Raw genomic sequence first — 23808 nt, forward strand, 5'->3', positions numbered from 1 at the left:
CAGTTGTTTGGTGTTGCACTGAAGTTCTTAAATATGTCATATAAAGCAGCTGTCTGTCCTCACATTTTTTTAATAACTGTCTATAGACTAAACCAATGAATCAGTTAAATAAAAGGCCTCTTTGTTTGTGTACTATATCATTAATTGAAGTTTATGCACTTCTGGTTTGGCAAGCAGAAAGGTTGAGTTCTCTGGCTGTTAAAAAGTCAGAAGTTGACAGGAACAACTGACCCGCTTGTCTGTCTTGAAAAAGCCTGCTGTCATGAAACAGAGATCCAAACAGTTTCAGCTCCTCTGACATTCAATTGTTAATGTGTGTGATGTCCATTTAAAAGTGGCTTTGGTACTTTTTTGAATGCAGTTAGTCAGCTTGCCATAGTGTGGCACGTTGCGGGAGCATCTCTGCTTCCTTGTCTATGTGTTCAGAGGTGAACAAAAATCTTCACTGGAGGAGTTTGCTTTCTGGCTGGAGGAGAAAATACTGTTAAAGGTTGGTTATCAAGGCTAACTCTGCTAAAAATAGAAGGAGAGACAGCAGAATAATGTAGTGAATAACAAGAGCCCATACTAAAATAATGCTGGTAACAAATATGATGCTTTGAGATTTTCTAAAATACAGCAGACTTTTGTCCCGCATTCCAGTAATTTATTTGAAAATTATGTTCCTCTTGAGAATTGCCAAGAACTTTACAAATACTAAGCCTTTTAACGTCCAAGGTATTTGCTGTGCCATTTTAAAAAGAACCTCATGGGCAAAACTGATAGCTATATTTTTCCAGAAGCTTGTGGTCTATAATAATACAGAAAGCTTTCCTTCAGTAGTTCAGGGAAGCTTTGGACTCTTCAGGTATGGAAACCTGTTGTATCTTATCTCAAATGAGTTGGTGAATTAAATAGGTGTGTAGTTTGCGTTTATTCCCGCTCCCCCCTCAAATCTAAACATAGGATATGCCTACTATAAATTCAGTTTAAAGTTATGTATCTCTAGATTTCTAGCATGTTGTTATCAGTGACAAGCTCTGCAGTCTAGTTGAGCTTTTTGGAGGTGTGAAAATTAGAGCTTATACAAATGTGGGGCATTGATTCTCCGCATACATGTATGATTTAAAGATAAAATGGACAAGCTTAGGACAGCAGAACTAAAGAAGAAAGGTACCTGAATTAAGGGAGGAAGAAATGCTTACCTATAATGTCAAAGCTGTTTGAACAGAGAATGCTATCAGGGCATCAAAAAATGAGTATGCTTGGCCTGCAGTTGTAATGCTGTAGAACACTGGTGTTGAAAATTAAATATATAGTTGTGCTAGAAGAAAGATGAAACACATGGCTTTGCCTTGAGGTGAAGGGAACTGATGTCAGTGAGGAGCAGAGCCTCATAGTGCAAAATTTTATGTAAGAAGGCTGTTGCAATTCTTGGGTGATGAGTTTGAATGAAAACTTGTGTACCCCAATGGGTTTAGGAAAGAATAGGCACCAAATATTTTCTTAGCTGGAAAATTTAGGAAGACTAAAAATCCAGAGGCTGCACTGTTGAAGCCTTTCACAGTTCCTTGCTCTGTCTATACAAAATAGTGTAGTCTTGTATAGTGTAGATTTTTGAAAAATGCCAGAAGCTTATAGGTACCTTTTTAAAAATTTCATGCTCTCTTGGTTTTAGCATACAGGCAGTGATATATCTTCATGTTAAAGATGACCCATACAATACATTTTCCTGCTTTTGTGAAGGTTTGCAAAGGCTTTCCAATCACAAACTAATTTAAAACAACTCAGCTTACGCTCCAGTAATCCTGTAAGCAATCAAGTAAAGTACTTTGACTGTTGGGAGTGATAATTGGTCAATGCTGAAATTATCTACATAAATTACTGAAATTTTAATTTCTATGGCAGGCAATAATCAGTGAGCAAAAATAAATAGTACAGTGATACTCTGTGTTGTTTGTCCTTCCCCTGATACGGCATAGGCTGGAGGGAATCAGACTGCAGCGTCGCTATTTTCATAGTCTGGTTGTCATCAGACAGTCCAGACATCCAAGTCCCAGCAGAATCTTTCAGACTTCAGTTGAAATTCCACAATGTGTGTAGGCAAATGGCATTTTTTTAACAGATAAAATGAATTTTAGCGCTTTTTTAGACATCAACAAGAGTATCAGGCAGGGGGTAGGGAAGATGCTGCCAGGCTTGGGACTCCTGGAATTGCTGAAACTTCCGAAGTATTTATCACAGACAAAACTTATTTTTGATCTTTCATTTTCTGTAGTAGCTGTATTTTTTAAATAAGGTGTTTATATATGCCTGTCTTAAACAGCTGCCTAGGCTTTCAGAAGTTGTTAGGTGCTCCTAGGAGGAAGTTCTTTAGTTCTGTGTGATCTGTGATAAATGTTTAGTTGCTTAAGGATTGCTTAAGACAATTAGTGAAACAGCCCAGGGAAAAAGGCTTTGCTCATTGTCCTTTAGCATGATGTTTTTAGTAGAGACGCTGATCAGCTCTCCTGTTTTATTAGCATTACTCTATATGATTTAAAACTCAATCTAAATCTCCACCTGCAGCCCCCTCAAACTTCATTTATTTTCAGGAAAGCAGAAGTATCCAAGACTCTTTGAGTTCTGGATCAGTCAGACCTCACTCTGTACAGAACAAGTTTTATTGTCTATAACAATTGTCTTCAAATTGTTACAAAGTGTTGTGCTATCAGGAGTTTGGAACAATGTTTTCAAAACAGCTTGCAACTTTAAACTTTCTGTGTTTTTTGTTTGTTTTTATTTTCCATAGACTCGAGATGATTTTCTTGGGCAAGTGGATATTCCTCTTTATCAGTTACCGGTCTGTATTTTTTGTTGTTGTTGTTTTAGTTTTGGTTGTGTTTTTTTGGGGGTTTTGTTTGATTGTTTGGTGGGTTTCTGTTGTTTTGTTTGTTTCTTTTTTCCCCTCCTTAAAATGGGAAATTCATTTTATTAGGAAGATTAAGGTGGGATTGCTATTACTCTACCTAAATGTATAATTTAAGTTTAAAAAAATGTTATGTCCTTTAAAGAAACTCCTTGTAAATTTCTGATAATTTTATTTGACTTCACATGTTTGATACTGATTTTTCTTGAAAAAAAAATTACTCCAGACAGAAAATCCAAGTATGGAGAGACCATATACATTTAAGGATTTTGTTCTTCATCCAAGAAGGTTAGTAAACAAACATAAAAATTCTGACTTGCATAGATAAACAATGCTGTTACATAATGTACATACATATGTAAATATTGTCATAACATTTTGCTTTCATCAAAGAAATTGAGCATCAGTGGGGTAAGTATTTGTCCTTCTACTAAAGAACATTTGTTTAAATAATAATATATGTAAAAGTAAAAAGCTGTTTAACATTTAGGAAGGCCTGTTAAACTCAAGGGTTTTTAAAGTAACACTTTGGCACTGATATTAGTGTTAAATTTTTTGTGTTTGTTTTTAAAAGGTAGATTCTTAACCTAAATCTGAGCAGTTTTCAGCAACTGCCATTGGAAATAAAATCTGTAAAATACCAATTTAGAAGGAATATCAAAACATGTGGGATCTGTCATTCTCAGCCACAGAAGTATTTAAAAAATATTTTACACTTCCTGTTTTTCACACATCAATTGTTTTAACAGAGCTAGTAGCTGTCAAGTTTCATTTTGGTCTCCTGTTTTTCTGAATTAACATTTCCTATCCTATAAATGTATGAAGAATAGTATTTATTGTATCTATTTGTTAGTCAAGAGTATGACCTTTTCTTGTAGTGGCTACCATATGAATTTGGCAGTGCTTTGTTTTAAGAGATACTGTGACAGGTTTTGGGCACTTTTCTGCCTTGAAATCTTCTAGTCACTTTTAGATACTTTAGTATTGTCAACACACGTTCTTAAATTTTGCTCATACTTGCATTTGCTCAGAGAAAAATATTAATAAGAAAGTTAATACTGTATCAGTGCCTCAAGCTGAGTAAGAACTATTAAGATGTTAATATTCCAAATTAATTACTTTATTGGAAAGTTAAGATACGTTACTTCCCCTTTCAAAGGCTTATGGGTTTTTCAGAAACCAAAATTATCTGAATGAAAATGTTTATAATAGTCCAATTTGAAATGGTTTTGGGGGTGCCTTAACTTAAAGTTATAGGAAAAAGTAGTCCTGTAGGCTGAAAAAATGTTTCATAGCTTGTCTGCACAAAGTCATTATTGTAATTATGTGAATTAAATTGTCATTATTCTTATTTTCTTGCTCTTCATCATTACACATTACTGGGGAAGTTTTCAGAAGACTGTTGCAAAGATTTCCAGTTGTGGTACATAACAACAAGTTGTACTCCGAAGTCTAAAGCCTTAATCCTGTTACAGAATGCAATTAAACTATAAAAAGCCGAGTTTGTGTTGAGAAGCTTAGAATAATCCTCTTGCTGTGTTTTCTCAGCTATTTATTTTACTTCCAGGTGACAATTTTGTAAGTGTGCAATAAGAACTTTTTCTTTTCTCTTCTGTAGCCATAAATCAAGAGTTAAAGGCCACCTTAGATTAAAAATGACCTATTTACCTAAAAGCAATGGGTCTGAAGAGGAAACCACAGAACAGGCTGAAGAATTAGAGGTGGGAAAAGATGTGTTTATTTCTGAAAAACCAAGCAAATGTCTTCAGCTGCTAAGGGTAGTTAACAGTAAAAGTGGATGTTAGTAATCAATAAGCTTATAAATAGGGTTTTAGGAAAAACCAGACCAGTTAAAAGTGATTGCTTGTATCTTACATGAAAGTTGGAACTCTGCATAAAAATGTGGAAGCGGCTTTTCTGACGAAAGCTGTGCGTTTGTCATTATATCTGAAGAAGAAAACATACATTGGACTCTGGTTTTGTTCTAGTGCTGACTTGCCATGAGTCTGTGTAACTTACTTGTTTTAGAATTAATGGAAGTACCATTGCCCAGTATTTCTGCTGCTGTTTAATGTTGTTTGACCCCAGGCACAGACATCTTGCTGACTTTAGAATTTCAACTCCTTTGGATTTATAGGGATATTTTGATCTTACTGCTTGACATTTGTAGTCTTTTGCAAGCATATTCAATTAGATCAGTGGTTTTCAAGACATAACTCCAATTAGCATTACCATCTTTGCTGCAGTAAAACTTTCTGTTACAAAATGGTATGCTGATCTTACTGGTTTGCACCATATGTGTTAAGTGAAACTTATTTATTTTTTAGAAGTCTATTCTGTGAATGCTGTTCATTTTCCTGGAACAAACATCTTTGGATGCTCATCTGTTTAAGGAAATTGTGTTCTGTGTTCATAATTCATCCTATTATGTCTTGAGAAATATACACAATAAACCTCAGAGCCAATCCTGCTGGATTAAGATGTAGTGGAACTGCGTTTTAGTTGAAAGAGGGGTGGTTTAATAAGTTAAGATACTTTCTCAGTTTTGGTAATATTAAACTCAGTTAATGTTATGTTTCTTAGCCAGGGTGGATTATACTGGACCAACCAGATGCTGCTAGCCAACCACAACAGCAACAGGAGGAATCTCCTCCGCTGCCTTCAGGCTGGGAAGAAAGGCAAGACATCCTTGGCAGGACCTACTATGTCAATCATGAATTCAGAAGAACACAGTGGAAAAGACCAACTGCTCAGTATGTCTTTTGGCCTGACAATTCAAGTCTTACATTACTATAACTAGTTCACTTTAATTATGTTGAAAGCAAGGAGAACTAGAAAATGAACAGCTTGAGAATTACTAGAGATGTTTCCATAGTTTAACCTTAAAGCCCACATATATTGTGACTAGCTAGTGGTCATTTTAACTGCATAGTACTCTTCCAGTTCTCTGAAGTATGCATTCTGATAGAAACTGGTTGCAATGATAAAAGATAACTGTAGTAATGGAAACTATTTTCCGCTCTAAGCGTAGTTCTTCCTCAACAGCAGGGACTGTGTTAAATTATTTACCTGGAGTTTTTTCAGTTTCTGGTGTGGGGTTTTTTGTCTTTGTGTTGTGTTTTGGTTTTGTTTGTGTTTTGCCTTTTTTTTTTTGTTGTTTTTTCTCCATTTTTTCATTTGGCATGTGAATTAACAAATACTTGGAATGCTGTATGATTCTTTAGATTAATTTGCACTTCACATTGACATGAATGCTTATTCTTCTCAACTAGTAATTAATTTTCATAGCTCATGACTATTACTTTTTCATCTGCCAAAATGATTTGCTGTTAGCTTAGCTTACTGTTGAAAGGTAAGAAGATGTGGCTACCAGGTGCTGACTTCCTCCACACCCCAACAGGGACAACGTAGCTGTTGCAGATATTGGTAGTGTGCAGCTGGAGGCCCAACATGTGTTCACTCATCGGCGACAGATATCAGAGGATACAGAAAATCTAGACAACAGAGATTCCCCTGAGGTAAAAAACAGTCTCTAAACGTTCCTGAAATGCAAGCAACGTTTTAATCTAGTCAAAAAGTTTGTCTTAACTACCTGTAGCTTGGAACTACTACCTTTTTTTTAATTGTTTTTTCCTTTTTTTTTTTTTTCAAAGAGCTGGGAAATTATAACTGAAGATGAGGCAACAATGTATAGCAATCAGAACCTTCAAATACCTCTTTCACAGAGTAATTGTGACATACAAACTCACCTGGCAGAAGAATTGAATACCAGACTTACTACCTCTGGAAGTTCAGCTACTGGCCAGTCAGCAGCCTACACTGTAAATTATTTTTCTGATAGTTCTAGTGTACAGAGATATCTGTAATATTTTGCACAAGATATTATTACTGATATAATTAGGTCCATAAATAATTAATTTAAGAGTTACGTTTTTAATGTAATCTTGAATGCGGAGAATTTAAGAATTTTTTCTTTTAATGTAGGGTGCTATTGATTGAGATTAAAGCAGACCTGCATGAATTATTTTTCAGTCTGTGAATCTACCTCTCACTTTAGTACCATACTGAGTGTTGCTGAAAACTACAGATTAAGGAAGCTGTCTATATCCTGATAACTTGTTTCTAAGGATGTCATGCTGTATTGTTTACTTTTCCCATTGAGACATTTTTTAAGATCATTCACTTTTCATTGTAAATATTGGGATCAAGTTTCATCCTTGTGCTGAACAAACTTAGTGACTCCGTAGCAGGGAAAAAGGAACCTTGTTCTTACAGTTCTACAGCCCTTGAACCAGTTATGAAACTTACCTGACCTTTCAGTCTGTTCAGCTTGCAAAGCCAACAGAAAGCTGTTCTCTTTTTCTTGCAGTTCTGTTTATTCACAGTTTCAGCGAGTTGAAACAGTGTGCTAGCTTGTCTGACAAGTATTAGGATGGCTAAGGGGAAGCAGCAGGAGTACATAGCCAGGAGTGAGACTTGTCATTTTGGTGGTAGCAAGCAATTAAATGAGCTCAGCTGTCTTGTGAAATACGAGCTCCACAAACAGCCTTGTAACTTGATACGTGACTTGAGGAGCCTGCTGTCCATTGAGAAAAGCCTGTAAGGGTGACCCAGACCATCTTAGTTTGTAAGATTTTGGTATTTAAATAAAATTAGTAGCCTCTGTGAGGCTGAGAATGCTATTCCAAGTGTAAATTTGGAATTGACTGTGTTTTCATAAGTTTGTACAAATGCATCACTACTGTTGCTGAAAAGAGCAGAGTGAGTTTTTCTTGATCTCTACTATTCAGAATCCTATCGATAGCAAAGAAACTTATTTCAGCTTGCTAGGGTGCCCTAAGCAAAGAAGGAAGCAGATGTTCAAATTATTTGCAAGAGCCATCTAGAATGACAGTCTTACCTCCCTTCACTTCCATCCCCCCATGAGAGGATGGGGGCAGGGGTGGTGAAGCTTAATTGTACTTTTTTTTTTTTTTTTAAGTATTGTGAAAAGATATAGGATATAGATGGTAGGCAGGGAAAGAGCCTTCAAATAATCAGGGAAAAATCCTTTAAATTATCAGAGAACATCTGGAGTAAGATGAAATACCATTGCTTAGTTTTAGCAGATTTCAATATGGCTCTAGGCAGAAAGGTGGATGCTTATGCTAAGCCAGGGACTGAATTACTCTTCTCCAACTGATGTCTCACTCTCACATCTTGTCTTTATTAACTTAATCTACTCTGAAAATTTGTTAGCTCTGATTATATTACAGGCTTTAGTATACTGGCAAGTAAGTTCTATCCTGTAAATTCAATAGCAATGTAATAGGTTGCAATTAGTTTTAATGTTTTACATGCCAAATCATCCATTGTTAGGGTTTTCAAATCTTTCACAAGTCTTTGTATTGTGCTGATTTAAGGTTGTAGTAGGCACTGTGAACTTAATGTTTCTGGCACTGTTAAATCCGGGAGTTTCAAAAATACTCTATTACATTAGCATTTCAAAACAAGTAAGACACTTAATTCAAGATGAAAACTGTAGTAGTTTAAACTGTGGTAACATTAGCTAATATGTCATTCCTTTTCACTACTTCAAGAACCATTCCAGCAGAAGAGGTAGTCTGCAAACATACAGAGCTGAAGAGCAGCCTGCACACCCAGTGGTACGTCATTTTCCAGAAAACACAGTCATGTGTAGCAGAGTACCTGAAGGATTTTCTTAATGTAGCCCCTTTTTAAAAAACAAACAAACAAACCAAAACCCTATGTATTATATGCCAACATTGAAAATAAGATTTGGTCTTCTGCTTCTGACAGCTCTCCTTACAGAATTGCAATTATGAGTCTAACAAGATTGGAGTTGTAAAGCTTTCATATTCCAACTTTGTAGGTTTGGTTTAACATTACCTTAATGCATAGATAGAGCCTGCAGAAGGAATTAATCTTCCCATGAAGATAAGAATTGTTGGGTTTTTTTTTTACCAATTGCTTTATAATTAAGAGCTGTATCACCATCCTTACATTATGTTTTCACAGCAACACTGCAAACTATAGGCTCATAGCTAGAAGTATTTGACTGGGTCAGCCATACCTAAACCAGGTATACTTGAATGCTTTTAGACAAGGAGCTTGAATTTAAAAAAAAAATCCTTTGCTTTATACTGTTCAGTAAAGACTTACACTGCTCTTCTATTTTATCTAGTTGGCAAAAAATCATGAACTTTCTGGGTTATAGTTTTGTGGGGTTTAATTTGACAGAGGAAAGCCTTTTACACAGTTTCATTGTTCTCTTAACTGTTTTTCTTATGTTACTGCTAATATTTAGTTGTTGCCTACTTCATCGGGATTACCCCCGGGCTGGGAAGAACGACAAGATGAAAAAGGGAGGTCATATTATATAGATCACAATTCTAGAACCACTACCTGGTTAAAGCCAGTCGTACAGGTACTGTCTGTCTTCTAATTTATTCATGTTTTTATTCGCTTAACCTTTTAAGCATCTCCCATAACAGAAGTAAAGTTTAGAGAGGCCTTGGAAATAGAACACTTGCAGGGTATAAACTGATGAAGCACTACATAATATATCTCAGAGAATACAGCCAGAGTTAGGAACAATATTAGTTATAGCAGGTCATTCCACTAGTAATGTAGTAAGAAATCCCTCTAGACTGTAATAGTCGATGGACAAGCCTGACAGACTTCTTTTAACCTTGGTGATTGTTAGTCAATGTTGCTGATATTAGACTAAATAAATCTATATATTGTCTTGCTTTTGCTTTATGCAACTGCATTCAGGAGTCCAAAACTTAGGTTAATAGAAAAAATACATTGTTCTACAGGGCTTTGATTGGCTTTTTATTTTTTTTTTATCTTTCTCTTTTTGGTAATTTAAAATAGACTGCTGCAGAAACAGGTCAGTTGTCAGCTGCACAAAGTATTTCTACAGGAAGACAACCGCAAGCAACATCAAGTGATTCATCACAACAGTCTTCTCATCAGCAGCTTGAAATGGAGCAAGGATTTCTCCCTAAAGGCTGGGAAGTCCGGCATGCACCCAATGGGAGACCATTCTTTATTGACCACAATACCAAAACTACAACATGGGTAATGGAAAACTGCTCTCATGGACTGAAGTTCTAGTTCCTCTCATGTCAAAGCTTTTGCTGATTTCAGCAAGCTTCTGTGAATTGCTTCAGTGCCAAGATACCTGTGTTGTGTCTGTTAAACACATGCAATAAGAATACAAAGTTCAGAGGTCCCTTCCAACCCCTGTTATTCTGTGACTGTGAATGAGACAAACTGCATTGGTGCTTGGAACAAGTTAAATACTGATGTATACCAGGAATCTGGGTTGCAGATGTAAAGCATCTCCTAAATGACTTGTCTGTCATAACTATAAAACTGCAATAGTTTGTGTGTGCTGCTACAGAAATCAGTTTTGTAAACTTCAATAGGAAATCCATTACCTTGAATTTATCACATGGAGAGTGCACAGTGCAGATTTCTGTAAATTCTTAAGCAGGCCAGATGCAGCTGCAATATGGATGAGGAAGTTGTACAGCTGCAACTCCGCAGAGTGGCACTGCACACCACTAGGCAGTGCTAATACATGGTCTTAAGCTTTTAAAGACTAGGTCGGTATTACTGTCAGGTGAATGAGAGACAGAGTAATGCATTAAATTAATTCAAAGTGAACATTCATTTCTTTAGGATTATGGAAAGACCTGGTTTAACACAAATACTTTTCCCATATTCTCCCCAACAAACCAACCAACCAACAAAAACCAATCACCAAACCCAAAAAGCACAAAGTGTGCCAGAAAACATGTGGAACTACCTGGCTGCAGAATATGCACCAGTTATCTAGTTGATATTGGGCATATTGTTTACACAATCATTAATACAGAGGGAAAAATTAAAGGCAAAAACAAAGAAAAGGATTTCAACATGCTGCCTGTTTTTGTTTTCAAAGGAAGATCCAAGACTAAAAGTTTCTGCTCATCCACGGAGAAAGGCTTCACTAGATCCAGCAGACCCAGGCCCATTACCGGTAAGTAAACCATTTTATACTTGTTCTGTAGAAGCAGGAACTAACATTCTTAAGCTAGCACTATTGAAACTTGCACATGAGAAAATGCAGCTTGCTTTTTTTGTTCAGAAAATACTCCATTTTGAATTCTAGTGCCGAGAACACATGGAGAGGGGAAATGCCCTCAGCTGCTGAACATATTCAATTCTATGCAAACTGTGTGGTCAAAAATTTATAATTGAAATCTCTCCTCCTTACAGCCAGGGTGGGAAGAGAGAACTCACACAGATGGAAGAATATTCTTCATAAACCACAGTATGTACAATATAGTATTCTCCTTCCAGTCATCATTTTATTACTGAGCATTATCTAAATTAATAGAACTAATTAAGAAATGTCTTGCAGATACAAAGAAAACACAGTGGGAGGATCCTCGACTGCAGAATGTGGCAATAACTGGACCAGTAAGCTTTCTTATGTAGCTTCACTTTTTTTTTTCAAGAATACTATTAGTAGAATCCAAACTGTTGCATTTTTGTCAGATACTCAGTCTAGAAGATAAAACCAAGGCATTTTTTTCATTCTTTTTAAAGACTGGTGAGAAAGCTTCCCGTGGAAGTTGTCTTTTAAATGTCAGAAGCAACCCCTATCGGGGGGGCAGATTTTAAGTGGCTAAGAAGCTAACACAACCCCTCCCAATGTCCAAAATAAAACTAGCTCAATTCATAAAGTAAACTTGAAAGGCAGGGGGGAAGACAATGGCTTTAAAAGGAATGAAGTTACTTTCCAACTTAAAAATAATTACCTAGCCTTGATACGTAATCTGAAGCAAGAAATTGCCAGAACTAATTGCAAAGACGGTGCACATTATAATTAGAGACGGGTTTTAGTGTTCAGATGATATCTGTATTTATTAATAGCCCACATGTGTAAACAACCTTCTCTGTCCATGGAAAATAGAGGTATTTGTAGCCAGGTCTCTTATGATACAGCAAGGAAAGACTACGCGTTATGTAAGCGACCAAAGGCATTTTGGTCACTTTGATTTGTGCCAGTCAGTGATCTTAGTCACATCAGCTAACAGTGAAGTACAGGATATATTCTATTGAGCTGATTAGAGCAAAGGATCTGAACAAAGAAGTACTTCCATTCCAGATGTAGTGAACTGTCCATATATTTATAAACCGAAAGTCTCCACTAATACTTTGTAAAACATTTATTCCTGTTTCTGAGAACTTAATGCATTGTCTTCTTCACAAATACAGACTAATTCATAAGTTCTTATTGTTAGAGTATCTCAACCTTTTTTTAATTTTTTTTTTTCCCTAAAGGCTGTGCCTTATTCCAGGGACTATAAGCGGAAATACGAGTTCTTCAGAAAGAAATTGAAGAAACAGGTTAGTAATCAGGAGGAATCCAGCAGGTTGAGAAACTTACGCTCCTGAAAAAAAAGGAAAGCTTAGGTTACAGTGAAAGGAAATTAGACTTTAACGTGCTTTGGGAAGTTAGATTTACTGTCTGATCACAAATACATTTGTGAAGTATCAAGCTGGTAACAATCAGTGTTTAATATAACAGGATTTATGACTTCACAAGTGACAAGTGATAAGATTGAAAATCTAAATGATGAAGTAGAAATTCTAAAAGGTTAAAGTTGTGAACCTTGCAAGTAGGCTGGCAGCACAAAAATTTGGAAATCACTGATCTAGGATATAATAGGTTTTGGAACCCACAATATGAAAATAGAAGTTCTCAGAATAGATTGTAAGCTGTCCTGATAGAACTCCGTACTGTCATATTGATCTCAGGGTAGGTGACTGTAATAAATAAAAACCTTAAGTTTGTGAATCTTATTTGCAAGTGCTAGTTTGAAGTCACAATGACAGATATATTTATAATCCATAGCAAAGACGACTGTAAATAGCATCTGGATATCCAGATAACAATGAGTCTTTACACAACTGCAATCCAACTTGGTATCCTTTTGAGATATTTTATATGTATAATAATGGCCTTTGAGTTTAGACCCATGCTTCACTTTTTACTTACCAAGTCTATCTCTAGCCTTTCTGAAGAAATTGCTGAAATAAACTGGCTGAAAATAAGTGAAATCAAGAAAAGAGCGGTTTAATGATTTAGCAGTTCTATTCCTGGCTTACTAGGGGCTTACTCTGAAAGGTCAGCAGCAAATATGAGCTTCTTGGATATTTTTTATTTAAATACGTTCCTGTGTCATAAATTATATAAACCTTGTGATTTATTCCTGTGACTTCAGATTTTAATTGGAGTGAGTGAGTTTATTTATTTATTTATTTATTTATTAGTATTGGAGTACTATTTGTTTATCATGCATATTTTCAGTAAGAAAATGGGACACTTAGCTTAATAGTTGGAATAGTGAACTAGATGAAATAAGTCAGATAAAATTGTTCCAGAATAATTTTATTTATAAACCTGGAAGTTTTTTTTAATAAAGCTTATAATGTGTTGAATTTTCAGTGTTAAAAGTTTCTATGCCTTGCTGCATGAAGGACAACTGAGCATATGCTGTTACTAGTAAGAACATATTTAAAATGTTTTCTTGGTATGAAATGAAGCTTAGTATCAGAAACTCCATGCTAGTTGAGTTGTATGTAAATCAAGCCTCTTGTCCATCATATTGCGTTATATTTCCAAATTATTTAAAAAATGGATTTGTGTACCACTCTTTATCTGTTTACAGGATTTTCATACCTGAGTTTTGTTCTGTTATTTTTTTCTTTTTTTTAGAGTGATATTCCAAATAGATTTGAAATGAAAATTCATCGCACAGCAATCCTTGAAGATTCTTACAGAAGAATCGTAGCTGTAAAGAGGGCGGATTTCCTTAAAGCAAGACTGTGGATTGAGTTTGATGGTGAAAAAGGTCTAGACTATGGAGGAGTGGCCAGGGAATGGTTCTTCCTTCTCTCTAAAGAAATGTTTAATCCTTATTATGGATTGTTCGAATATTCAGCTACGTAAGTAGTACACATCTGGAAGGAAAGCACTTCAATTGTATTTCTCATACCTACTTTAAGAATGGACTTTCCCTGCCTCCCCCAGACAGTAGGGTTAATACTGCAATAGTCTGCTCATAGTTCTTTGACAGAATAATGTGGAGACAGTACCTATATTAATTGTTTTTCAGCAGTCTAACATAAGCCATGTCATCTTTGCATAGACAAGCCTATGCTTGAGGCCATTTGCAGCTTAGGGAAGAGACAGTATTTAACAAACGATGCAGAGAATGTTATTCTAACTACTTAATAGGAGTTAATACCTTCTCTTTGGTTTATCTCTGACATACAAAGGTAGTTTGTGATATTTCAAAGCTGTTATTCCTATTGTGGTAATAGAATCTTCTATTGAGTATTGTTTAATATTAAATTAGGGATTTATTAACACAAATATGATTATTTTTTTCAACTTCATGAAAAGGAATACCTGATTTAACCAGTGATGTCTTTCAGATCTTCAAATGTGGAACTGTTCCAATCATACAACATTTTGTTTGTTCTTTCTCTCCTCTTGCTTCCTCAACTTCAGAGATAACTATACGCTACAGATCAACCCAAACTCTGGACTTTGCAATGAAGATCATCTCTCTTACTTCAAGTTTATTGGTCGTGTAGCTGGAATGGCTGTTTACCATGGCAAACTTTTGGATGGTTAGTATTTACTTTACGTAATATGTTATTTAGATTAATATTGTACTTACTTTGAATTTTAAGTTACATACAGTTCAATGTATTTTTTCTCTTTTAAAGCCTTTTTCATTCGTCCTTTTTACAAGATGATGCTCCAGAAACCAATAACGCTTCATGATATGGAGTCTGTGGTATGTAGTTTGCTTTACCATGTATGTTAGGATTTTGTGCTCAGATGTTTTTTACATATATATGTGTGTGTGTATATATATGTTTAATGACATTATGAGGGTTTGAAAGTGCATGATTCAAAGAGATTTTAGACTAAGTCTTTTAGGTGTAAGTCTGTGTTGTAGTTTAACCCTGGCCAGCAGCTCAGACCCACACCACTGCTCCCTCACTTCCCCCTGGTGGCATGAGGGAGAGAATTGAAAGGGTGGAAGTGAGAAAATTTGTGGGTTTAGATAAAAACCGTCCAATAGATAAAGTCAAAGCCATGCATGCAAGCAAAGCAGTAGGAGGATTTCATTCAGCACTTCCCGTAGGCAGGCAGGTTGTTCAGCCATCCCCATGGAAAGAGGGTTCTTTTCATGCTAACAGTTACTTGGGAATTCTCTTATTTGTTTCCCTGCTAATGGTTCCTATCTTGAGTAGTTACAGTCAGTGTGATTTTTATTCAGTCTTTCTTTTTACAGTACAATAGAATCATGTAATGTCTTGGGTTGAAAGGGACCTCAAAGAATATCTAATTCCAAGTCCTCTGCTGTGAGCAGGGACACCTTTCACTAGATAGGGTTGCACAATGCCCCATTCAACTTGACTTTGAACAGTTCCGGGGATGGGGCATCCACGTGATCTCTGGGCAGCCTGTTCCAGTGCTTTACCGCTCTTACAATAAAGAATTTCTTCCTAATATTGAAGTTAAATCTACCCTTTTTCACTTGAGAACTTTTACCCCGCATGCTGTCACTACACATGCTGTTACGTAATTCCTCCCCATATTTCCTGTAGGCTGCTTTTAAGTGCTGGAAGGCACTTAAGGTCTCTCTGGAGCCTTCTTTTCTCCAGGCTGAAAGAGTTCTTAGAGGGGAGGTGTTCCAGCTCCATGATCCCCTTTGTGGCCTTTTTGTGGATGTGCTGCAGGTCCCTGTCTGTCTTATGCTGGGGACCCCAGAGCTGAACATGAGGTCTTAGAAGAGCAAAGGGCAGAATCACCTCCCTCAGCCTACTGACCAGACTTCTCTTAATGTAGGCCAGGATACATTTGACTTTCCGTTTCCTAAGGCTCTTTCTAGTAATGCCTAATAATAATGAGAGGGTAAATACAGGATGACACACAGAAAAGAGTCCAAAATACCTTACTTCAAATAATGCTGTGACATCATCATTTTGCTACACAAGATATTTTTGGCCCTGAGATTGCTGAATCTTCAGGTTTCAAACGTCTTTTAAAAATAAGTTTGTACATTTGCAGAGTCTCTGTATCCAGTACAGGCTTATCCTGTCTAGCAGAGTTCACTGGGCTGTCATGGAGCCTCTTACATATTAAAAGATGGATACTCCATTCTGTAATAACTATTTTGTAATGGTCTCTCTCAGGATAGTGAATATTACAATTCTCTGAAGTGGATTCTGGAAAATGATCCAACAGAACTGGACCTGAGATTTATAGTTGATGAAGAACTTTTTGGCCAGGTTAGAATGTTTATGTAAAGTAGAGCAGACAAAATGTCAAAGAAAACATTTGACCTGTGAAATTAGCTGATGTTATCTGTTGTATTAAGAAAAGCCCTTCATTCACAGTTGGGTTGGCTTGTTCGCTCGTTTCTTTTAGCTGGCATGTTCTCGTGCAGTGCTCTGTTAGCCTGGCTGTGATGTGATAAAGGACTTGGAAATAAGCAGAGCATTGAAAAATACCTTCTGCTTTTTTTAAGTAATGCTTGTATCCAAATGTAGCTACTGCTGTAAATGTAACTGAGACTAAGATAACCAGTTGCTTTTACATGATTGGCTGGAAAGAATGAGCTGTTTTGGAAATGGAATAAGCAAATTTGTTGTGTGGAAACAGGAAGAATGCAGTCTGACATCCCTGAATAGGTTTCTTGTGGGTTTGTTTTGGTTTGGTTTTGTTGAGCTTTTTTTTTTTACTTTTTAAGCAGCAAACAACCAAATCCTGTTTATTCGGGTAACCTGTGAAAATAGCTTTGTTTCTCATAGTTCTCAAATTCTGCAGTCTTCAAGAATTAACTAAATTACACAATATTAATATATTAATTATATGCTAATCTCATTTAAATACTACTCTTTGTATTACTCTTAGACCCATCAACATGAACTGAAGAGTGGTGGATCAGATATAGTTGTCACCAACAAGAACAAGAGAGACTACATTCAGTGAGTAGAGGCCACTACATGCAATGTATCTCAGTGAATTGCCCCTCTATTCATAGAGGCTCTGTGTAGTAGTATTAACCAAATGAAGTTGTTACTTTATATACAAATTGATTTTATTTTAAATGGTTTTGGTTTTCTTTTTTTTCAGTCTTGTAATTCAGTGGAGATTTGTGAGCAGAGTACAGAAACAAATGGCAGCCTTTAAAGAGGTACAATTTGAATTACAAAAACTCTAAGAATTCATTGCATCTAATCTTAAGCTTTTTTTAGACATCCTGAAGACACACAAATCATGTTGTTACAGCTATACAAAAGGCATACTATCTTTGTGATATCATCTGTAGTGTCAGATTTTAATTACTTCAGATTTAAAAATGTTTTTGGTATATTTTACTGAGGTGTTTAACATTGAAAAAAACTGCTTATTTTTCAGTCCATGTTGACAGCTTTATAGGTATTGCAAACTATTAAATGAACACTGCAGCAATAAAAACTAATTTAATTCTATTAGTTTTAACTAGCTGGTTTGTCCTTATTTGTATAAATGATATTACATGTATGACATTCAGACTTAGATCTTCACTATTCAATACTGCACAATAAAGGTATGAGAAATCCAAACTAAAACAGCTATAACCAAACTGGGGACTGCAGGTGTCCAAACATCTCTCTTTCATGTATTGATACTTGACATACCTCTGTTTCCTAAAGCATCTAAATATTGTTCTCTGAACAAAAATGCTGACTTGATTTTTTTTTTTTAAATTTCTTTCTTCTTTTTAGGGTTTTTTTGAACTAATACCGCAGGATCTCATTAAAATTTTTGATGAAAATGAGCTAGAGGTAAGTGCATCAGGAAAAAGAAAACAAATTGTGTTGAAACTTAACGTTATGGACTTAAACTTCGGTGGTTTGTGGTTTTTGTTTTCTGTGTAGTTATTAATGTGTGGACTGGGAGATGTGGATGTGGCTGATTGGAAACTACATACAAAATACAAAAATGGCTACAACATAAACCATCAAGTAATACAGTGGTTCTGGAAGGTATTATGTTTTTCTTTTACTTACAACCTGTTAAAAAGCTGCTGCCTTTCAGCTGTGCTTGTTTGTGTGGTTCATCAGTAGGAAGATAACTATTTTACCATTAAAATTCCTAAGAAAGATAATAAGAAAACTAAGATGAGATGCATGGTAAGAATGTAAATACACTGTCTGACTGGAGTTAAAAATATTTCTCTTAGTCTTTTTGGCATGGTTACACTAAAGAGGTGTTAAACTCTTCTGTTTAATAAATTACAGGAATTTGGCTGTTAGTTCATAACATCAGAAAACTTCAAAGAAAGTAGGGGCCAAATCTTCAAGGGAAGTATTTTAACAGCCTTCTAAGCCAGTAACCATGCTCTTGTTACGGTGCCATTAAAAAAAATTGTTGACTTGATAGCTTTTAGCCATAGACAAAGAAGTAGACTGTGTCACTAAAAAAAAGAAAAGCCATATGTGTATATATAAATATAAAGGATAACAATTTAGAGGTAGAAACTGTTACATAAATCTACTAGCTTAAACCTGTAAATATAAATCTTTAATTGTAATAATTATCATACATAGGCAGTCGTAATGATGGACTCTGAAAAAAGAATAAGATTGCTTCAGTTTGTTACTGGCACATCACGTGTACCTATGAATGGGTTTGCTGAGCTGTATGGTGAGTGCTTATGATTACATTCACAATTAAGTAACAGAGAATATGATATTGATGTTGTCATGATATTTGACTTCAAATATAGGACAGGCACATAATTTTTTCAGATTTTTAAAGCATATTAGTATATAGTGACAGTTACAAGAAGCTAAGTTAAAGAAGAGTCATGTAGATCACACATTTTCCATGTTCTATAAATATTTTAGTTCTGGTTTTGGAAGTCTGTAAATGTAGAGGACTTCTCAATTTAATGTGGATTTTTAAAGTTCTAAAGAGCTGCGAAAATCCCTGTGTAACACCCAATAGAGCTTGAAGAAAATTCTTCATTATCTAAGATACAATTATAAAGACATTGCTGGCATCAGCAGTTAACTTCACATTCTCCTAAGTTCCCCAGCTGCTTTTATCTGCTCAAAAGCCACAATTGTACAGATACAATTATTTGTAAGGATATACTCTAAAGAGGACCACTGAAATGACACAGGTTAAACATAATGCCAGAAGAAACGTAGTGAGCCTATAGTGCAGAGACTTAAGCAAGGAAATAGCATCAGAGAGCAGGTTTCCATAGCAAACCAGAGAACCCGCTGTAGGCAAGCAGATAGAACAACCCATAAAGGGTGGAGAAGTGTTTTGCTTATGGGAAGTCTGTTTCCAGGTGCCATCGGCTATTGCGTTTTCTGCTAGATTACTTTATTAATGCTAAAGTGCTTGAGGTCCTACACAACTGACTGAATAGCCTAACTTGCATATTTGAATAAACATTTCCTTCTTCATAAAAAAGACAGTAATTTGTTTTATAAAACACTAGAACTGTGAACAACCACCACCTACCATGTCTCTCCATTTCTGTCTTCATGAATACTGGGTTTATATTTCTATTCTCAGTGAAGGACTTGTGAGTTCCAGTGGGAAGAGCAGTGCCCTCTGCAGACTTGAGACATGTGCCTGCTGTTGGCTTGAAACTTTGTGCTGTTGGAGTTTAAAGCACATGCTTATTTCAGTGGAACCCAATCAGAATTCTGCTGCCATGGGTTTTTTGTCTAAAAACACTACTGGAGAAGGAACTAAGGAATGATGTAGGGAAAGTAACTCTTGGAGCCCTTAGCTTCCCTCTGCTCAGGGATTAGGAGCATCTTGTTTTCTGACCAACTCATTTTTAGTAGTTCTTTTCACTCATGAATGAACAATTCAATTAACAGTTGTTTTGCACAGTGCTTTGTTTGTTTCTCTCACTTCTGCTTTACTGTGGCCAGCATGCCATCCTCACTAAACCCCAGTCACAATTACATTTCCAGTACCTGCTTCTATTTGAAGAACTGTAGGTTCTCCTGTGCTTCCCGTTGGTATGTGGCTTTTTGCTGCTACGGGGCTGCCGCTGTGGGAGTTCCCGTCCCACCTGGGGGCTGCAGCTCTGGACCTGGCTTTCCTAAGCAGGAGATCTCCCTCTGGTGGCCCAGAGAGGCATTTCTGCTCATAAAAAGGGAGTGCTTGGTGTCCGGGAGCAAATCCACCGAAATTTGAGAGCTATGACACTGAACAGGCGTGGCTTTTTTATATGTCTTGTCTTTCCCTCGCTCTGCTTTGTCTGTCTCTAGTTAATTAGTTAAATAACTAAAATGCAGACTTACTCTTACCTAGGTGTTAAAAGGGAGCTTTATCATGTCGTGGTAAAATGTATCATCAGTGACAGAGCTGCTTCTCTGCTTCATTCTTATTCCAGGCATTCACTAGTTACCTTTTCTAACCAGCCTTCTGCATTGAAGAAACATGTAACCAAAGAAGAAACTAAAGAGGAAGAGCTGATAGTGTTCCCACAACTACTGGCATATCTATGATTGTTGATTTTTTTAAATTTATTTTTTTAATTATTGTTTAAACTACACAGTCTTCACCAGACGTGCGCGGATGCTTTGAACACCTTAAGGAAATTGTTACAAAATGCCCTTTGCATCCACTTGGCAAGAGTTAAGAGTTAACTTTTGTACATGCTGTAAGGCACAGGCCTAGCTAGCGCTGCACTTGCTATTGGGTGCATGTGTACATCCCTAGAGTGCACACATGGTTGCCATATTTCAAAAAGTTCTCAATCTGTGTAAGTGAAGGTGGAGAAAGAATGCTTTCTGCCAGGTTATAGAACTTGGCATGTTGTCATGAACAGTGCCAACTACTATACATATACATTTAGGTTTTACAACTTCTTAGCTTAAGGTGTAAAAATGTCTTGGAATTAAGACGTATCATTTGGGCGTTTCTTGCTGTAAGTGAATTGGCGTTAGCAACCATTAGTGAGTGTTTTGATAGCTCCTACTAATGTCAGAATTTGATTACAAAAATCCAAAGTATTCAATAATTTGAATTTCTAATTATAAAAGAATCTCATAATGGGGTGAAAATGATGTATTCTTTCCTGCAGGTTCAAATGGACCACAGTTGTTTACAGTTGAGCAGTGGGGTACCCCTGAAAAACTGCCAAGAGCTCATACCTGGTGAGTATTTAGTTTAGTTAATTACAATGTTCATTAGTAAAGAGTGATAGATTACTTAAGAGTCTTCATCTGTTTTTCAGCTTTAATCGCTTGGATTTGCCTCCATACGAGTCGTTTGAAGATTTGTGGGATAAACTTCTACTAGCGATTGAAAATACTCAGGGTTTTGATGGGGTCGATTAAGATACAGACATAAATCATAATGGTCCAGTGGTGCAATTTCATTTCAAGGGTTTACAAACAAATTTGAATTTTCCAGGGACTACCAATTTTTTTAATCACATGGCTATTGAATTGTCAGAGTATCAGTTGTAAAATAAGTATTAAAAATTCACTAACTTTTTGGAAATGTGTTTTGCTGTTTCCCCAGTCTTGTGTACTTTGCTAAAAACTAGAACATAGACATTGGATGGGCCAGTGCCAAGTAAGTAAAAAAAATTAAAATGTTTTGAAGCAGTGGCTTCTTCTACAGTATTTGACAGACTGCTCTGCAGTAAACTACTGAAGTAAAACTGTGAAGAAAGCTTTGCAGGGGGTATAAATTTGACTTGCTGCTTTAAGAGGAACAACTGAAATTATTAAACTGTTTTTAACAAAGCGAAACCAAAAACTAAGCCAATAAACTTCGTGTAATGCAATATCATAATCTGTGCTGCTTCAAGCTGTTTGCTGCCGACGTGCTGTAAGCACTTTGCAATTCAGCATATGAGGTGAAACATGGAAGTGGTTTTTTTTTTTTTTTTTGCTTCATCAGCCATCATTTCGTAGAACATCAGCTTGCTGACATGTTTTATTTGTTAGATTTGTTTTTAACTCGCTTTTGTTAACAATGCAAAAACCCCAGGATTTTTATATAAAACAAGATAAGCAGCATAATTCTGAAATGTAACAAGAACTTACATCCTTTTTCTTGTCTGAATTTGTATACTGTCATTGGTTTATTGGTTGGTCATCACTTTTTGGGATAAATTTGTAATAGTTTCAATTCGGCCTTTTGCCACAAATGAATCTTTAAGTGAAATTTGTCTGGATATCAGTCAGTGTTAGTTACTGGTAGTTAGAGGCCTTTATTATCCATTCTTGCGGTATTGCACTACGTAACAATAAATGACATGTTTACAGGGTTTTCTGGGCCAAATTCAGCAGTCTGATACATGCAAACTTCTGACTGCGTGGAGCTTGTGCATGTGTCACCAGGTGCAGAATTTGGTTCTCTAATATGTTTACAGGTTATGCTAGTTTCTATAGCTGCATTTTTATATTATTTTTTCTCCACTGTTAGTCTAGAAACCAAATTTGTTAACACAGTGTAACCAAAGTCATAAGCAACAATGTGCAATTTATTGTAGATCAACTTGTCCTATAAATACTAGTTTGATTTATTTTGTAAATGTGGGTATTTTTTTTATTAATTTTAACACTTTTTTTGAGCAAGTGCTGGTTAAAATTATTAACAAAGTTAGTTCTAAAAGAAAAAAATCAGTTTATATACTTGGCTTGCTCTAATTTTAACATATTATTACAAATATGATCTAAGGAAATTACAGTACCTAGCTTTTGGTCAGCAAATTTCTGTTTAGTCACAGTCTTTATAAATATGCAAGGAAGTGTAGCACATCTCTCTACAAAGATATGTAAATTATGTAACAAATGTAATGGGTCTTAAGGGATATTTAAAATCCCACTTTGTTTTATTCTTCAACTAGGTCATTAGGACTGAGAATATTACATGTAAATAAAGGTAACTTATACAAATTTCCCAAATCTATATGCAGTTTTGTAAAACAAGAAAGATATATCAGTAAATCTGTAAAGATTTAGATATAGCAGGTTTTCTTGTAAACTTTAAAGTATAAAATAAGGATCCTGAAAGCAGTAAATAAAAGTTTATTCTAAATACATTGTGACTCAGTTCTTTGAAGTGCAAATCAGTACTCTTGACATAGCAAGAATTCAGTAATTTTAGTACTTCTAGGTAGACTGGGGCAGCAGTTCCACTACAATACACTGCTCCCATGCAGTCCTTGCAAAACTAACACCAGGTTTTTATGAAAGCTCTAGGTTGCTGTGAGCCCTCATTGTACAGCCAGCCTAGAAATGCCACACAGCAGACAGGCAAAGGTGGAGAGACCCCACAGAAATACCAACTGACTCTCTCCTCATCTTCTACTGTAGGGACACCCTTCACAGCTGGTTGGCAGGTGAGCACTCAGAGTGTGGCAGGGATGTGGAAGGGGCCCCTCAACTCTGCTCCAGACAGCATAGACTACCCAGTAGTGGTGGGGATGTGCCCCACAGGACTTGGTCCCAAGTACCAGCTGTGCGAATCACTTGGAGAAGGATGCTGCTGCCAGGTCATGGGCCAGAGTACCTGGTCCCTCTCTGCAGAGCTGGGGCATAGGTGGCCTTGTCTGCAGGAGCTCTGCTGTGGGCTCCATGAAAGCTACAGGAGAAGTGAGCAGACTTGTAGCATGGGGGAGGGTGATAGCAAGAGGTCATGAGGTTATTGCAAAGACCTTTTAGAGGCAAAAGACCAAACCACTGAGTGAGTATAAAAAGGGGGCTGCTTGGGAGAGAGGGCCATGCTTGGGCAGGTGGTGAGTGGAGATTCCCAAGATGAGTATAGAAGCCTGTGACACTTTTGACATCAGAAGAAA

The 23808-nt window shown here is 36.3% G+C and overlaps 1 protein-coding gene across 2 annotated transcripts in view; it reads left to right on the top strand.

Moving 5' to 3' along the window:
* Positions 1 to 21334, top strand: part of NEDD4 (NEDD4 E3 ubiquitin protein ligase) — a 33009-nt gene extending 11675 nt beyond the window's left edge. Inside the window, exons 2-25 of one of the 2 annotated variants that reach the window (XM_054388115.1) lie at positions 2771 to 2821; positions 3114 to 3175; positions 4506 to 4608; positions 5471 to 5640; positions 6288 to 6405; positions 6541 to 6708; positions 8467 to 8532; positions 9195 to 9314; positions 9767 to 9973; positions 10842 to 10919; positions 11159 to 11213; positions 11304 to 11362; positions 12230 to 12295; positions 13668 to 13897; positions 14466 to 14587; positions 14687 to 14757; positions 16166 to 16261; positions 16887 to 16960; positions 17109 to 17169; positions 17744 to 17803; positions 17897 to 18004; positions 18569 to 18665; positions 21079 to 21151; positions 21232 to 21334. In XM_054388115.1, coding sequence (XP_054244090.1) covers positions 2771 to 2821; positions 3114 to 3175; positions 4506 to 4608; positions 5471 to 5640; positions 6288 to 6405; positions 6541 to 6708; positions 8467 to 8532; positions 9195 to 9314; positions 9767 to 9973; positions 10842 to 10919; positions 11159 to 11213; positions 11304 to 11362; positions 12230 to 12295; positions 13668 to 13897; positions 14466 to 14587; positions 14687 to 14757; positions 16166 to 16261; positions 16887 to 16960; positions 17109 to 17169; positions 17744 to 17803; positions 17897 to 18004; positions 18569 to 18665; positions 21079 to 21151; positions 21232 to 21334 — 2418 coding nt within the window. Of the gene's footprint in view, positions 1 to 2770; positions 2822 to 3113; positions 3176 to 3636; positions 3653 to 4505; positions 4609 to 5470; positions 5641 to 6287; positions 6406 to 6540; positions 6709 to 8466; positions 8533 to 9194; positions 9315 to 9766; positions 9974 to 10841; positions 10920 to 11158; positions 11214 to 11303; positions 11363 to 12229; positions 12296 to 13667; positions 13898 to 14465; positions 14588 to 14686; positions 14758 to 16165; positions 16262 to 16886; positions 16961 to 17108; positions 17170 to 17743; positions 17804 to 17896; positions 18005 to 18568; positions 18666 to 21078; positions 21152 to 21231 lie in introns of both variants that reach the window. The other variant, XM_054388116.1, reaches the window with a different exon arrangement.
* Positions 21335 to 23808: the final 2474 nt, after the last annotated feature.

This window comes from Indicator indicator, chromosome 16, assembly GCF_027791375.1.
Source record: "Indicator indicator isolate 239-I01 chromosome 16, UM_Iind_1.1, whole genome shotgun sequence".
Lineage (NCBI taxonomy): Eukaryota > Metazoa > Chordata > Aves > Piciformes > Indicatoridae > Indicator > Indicator indicator.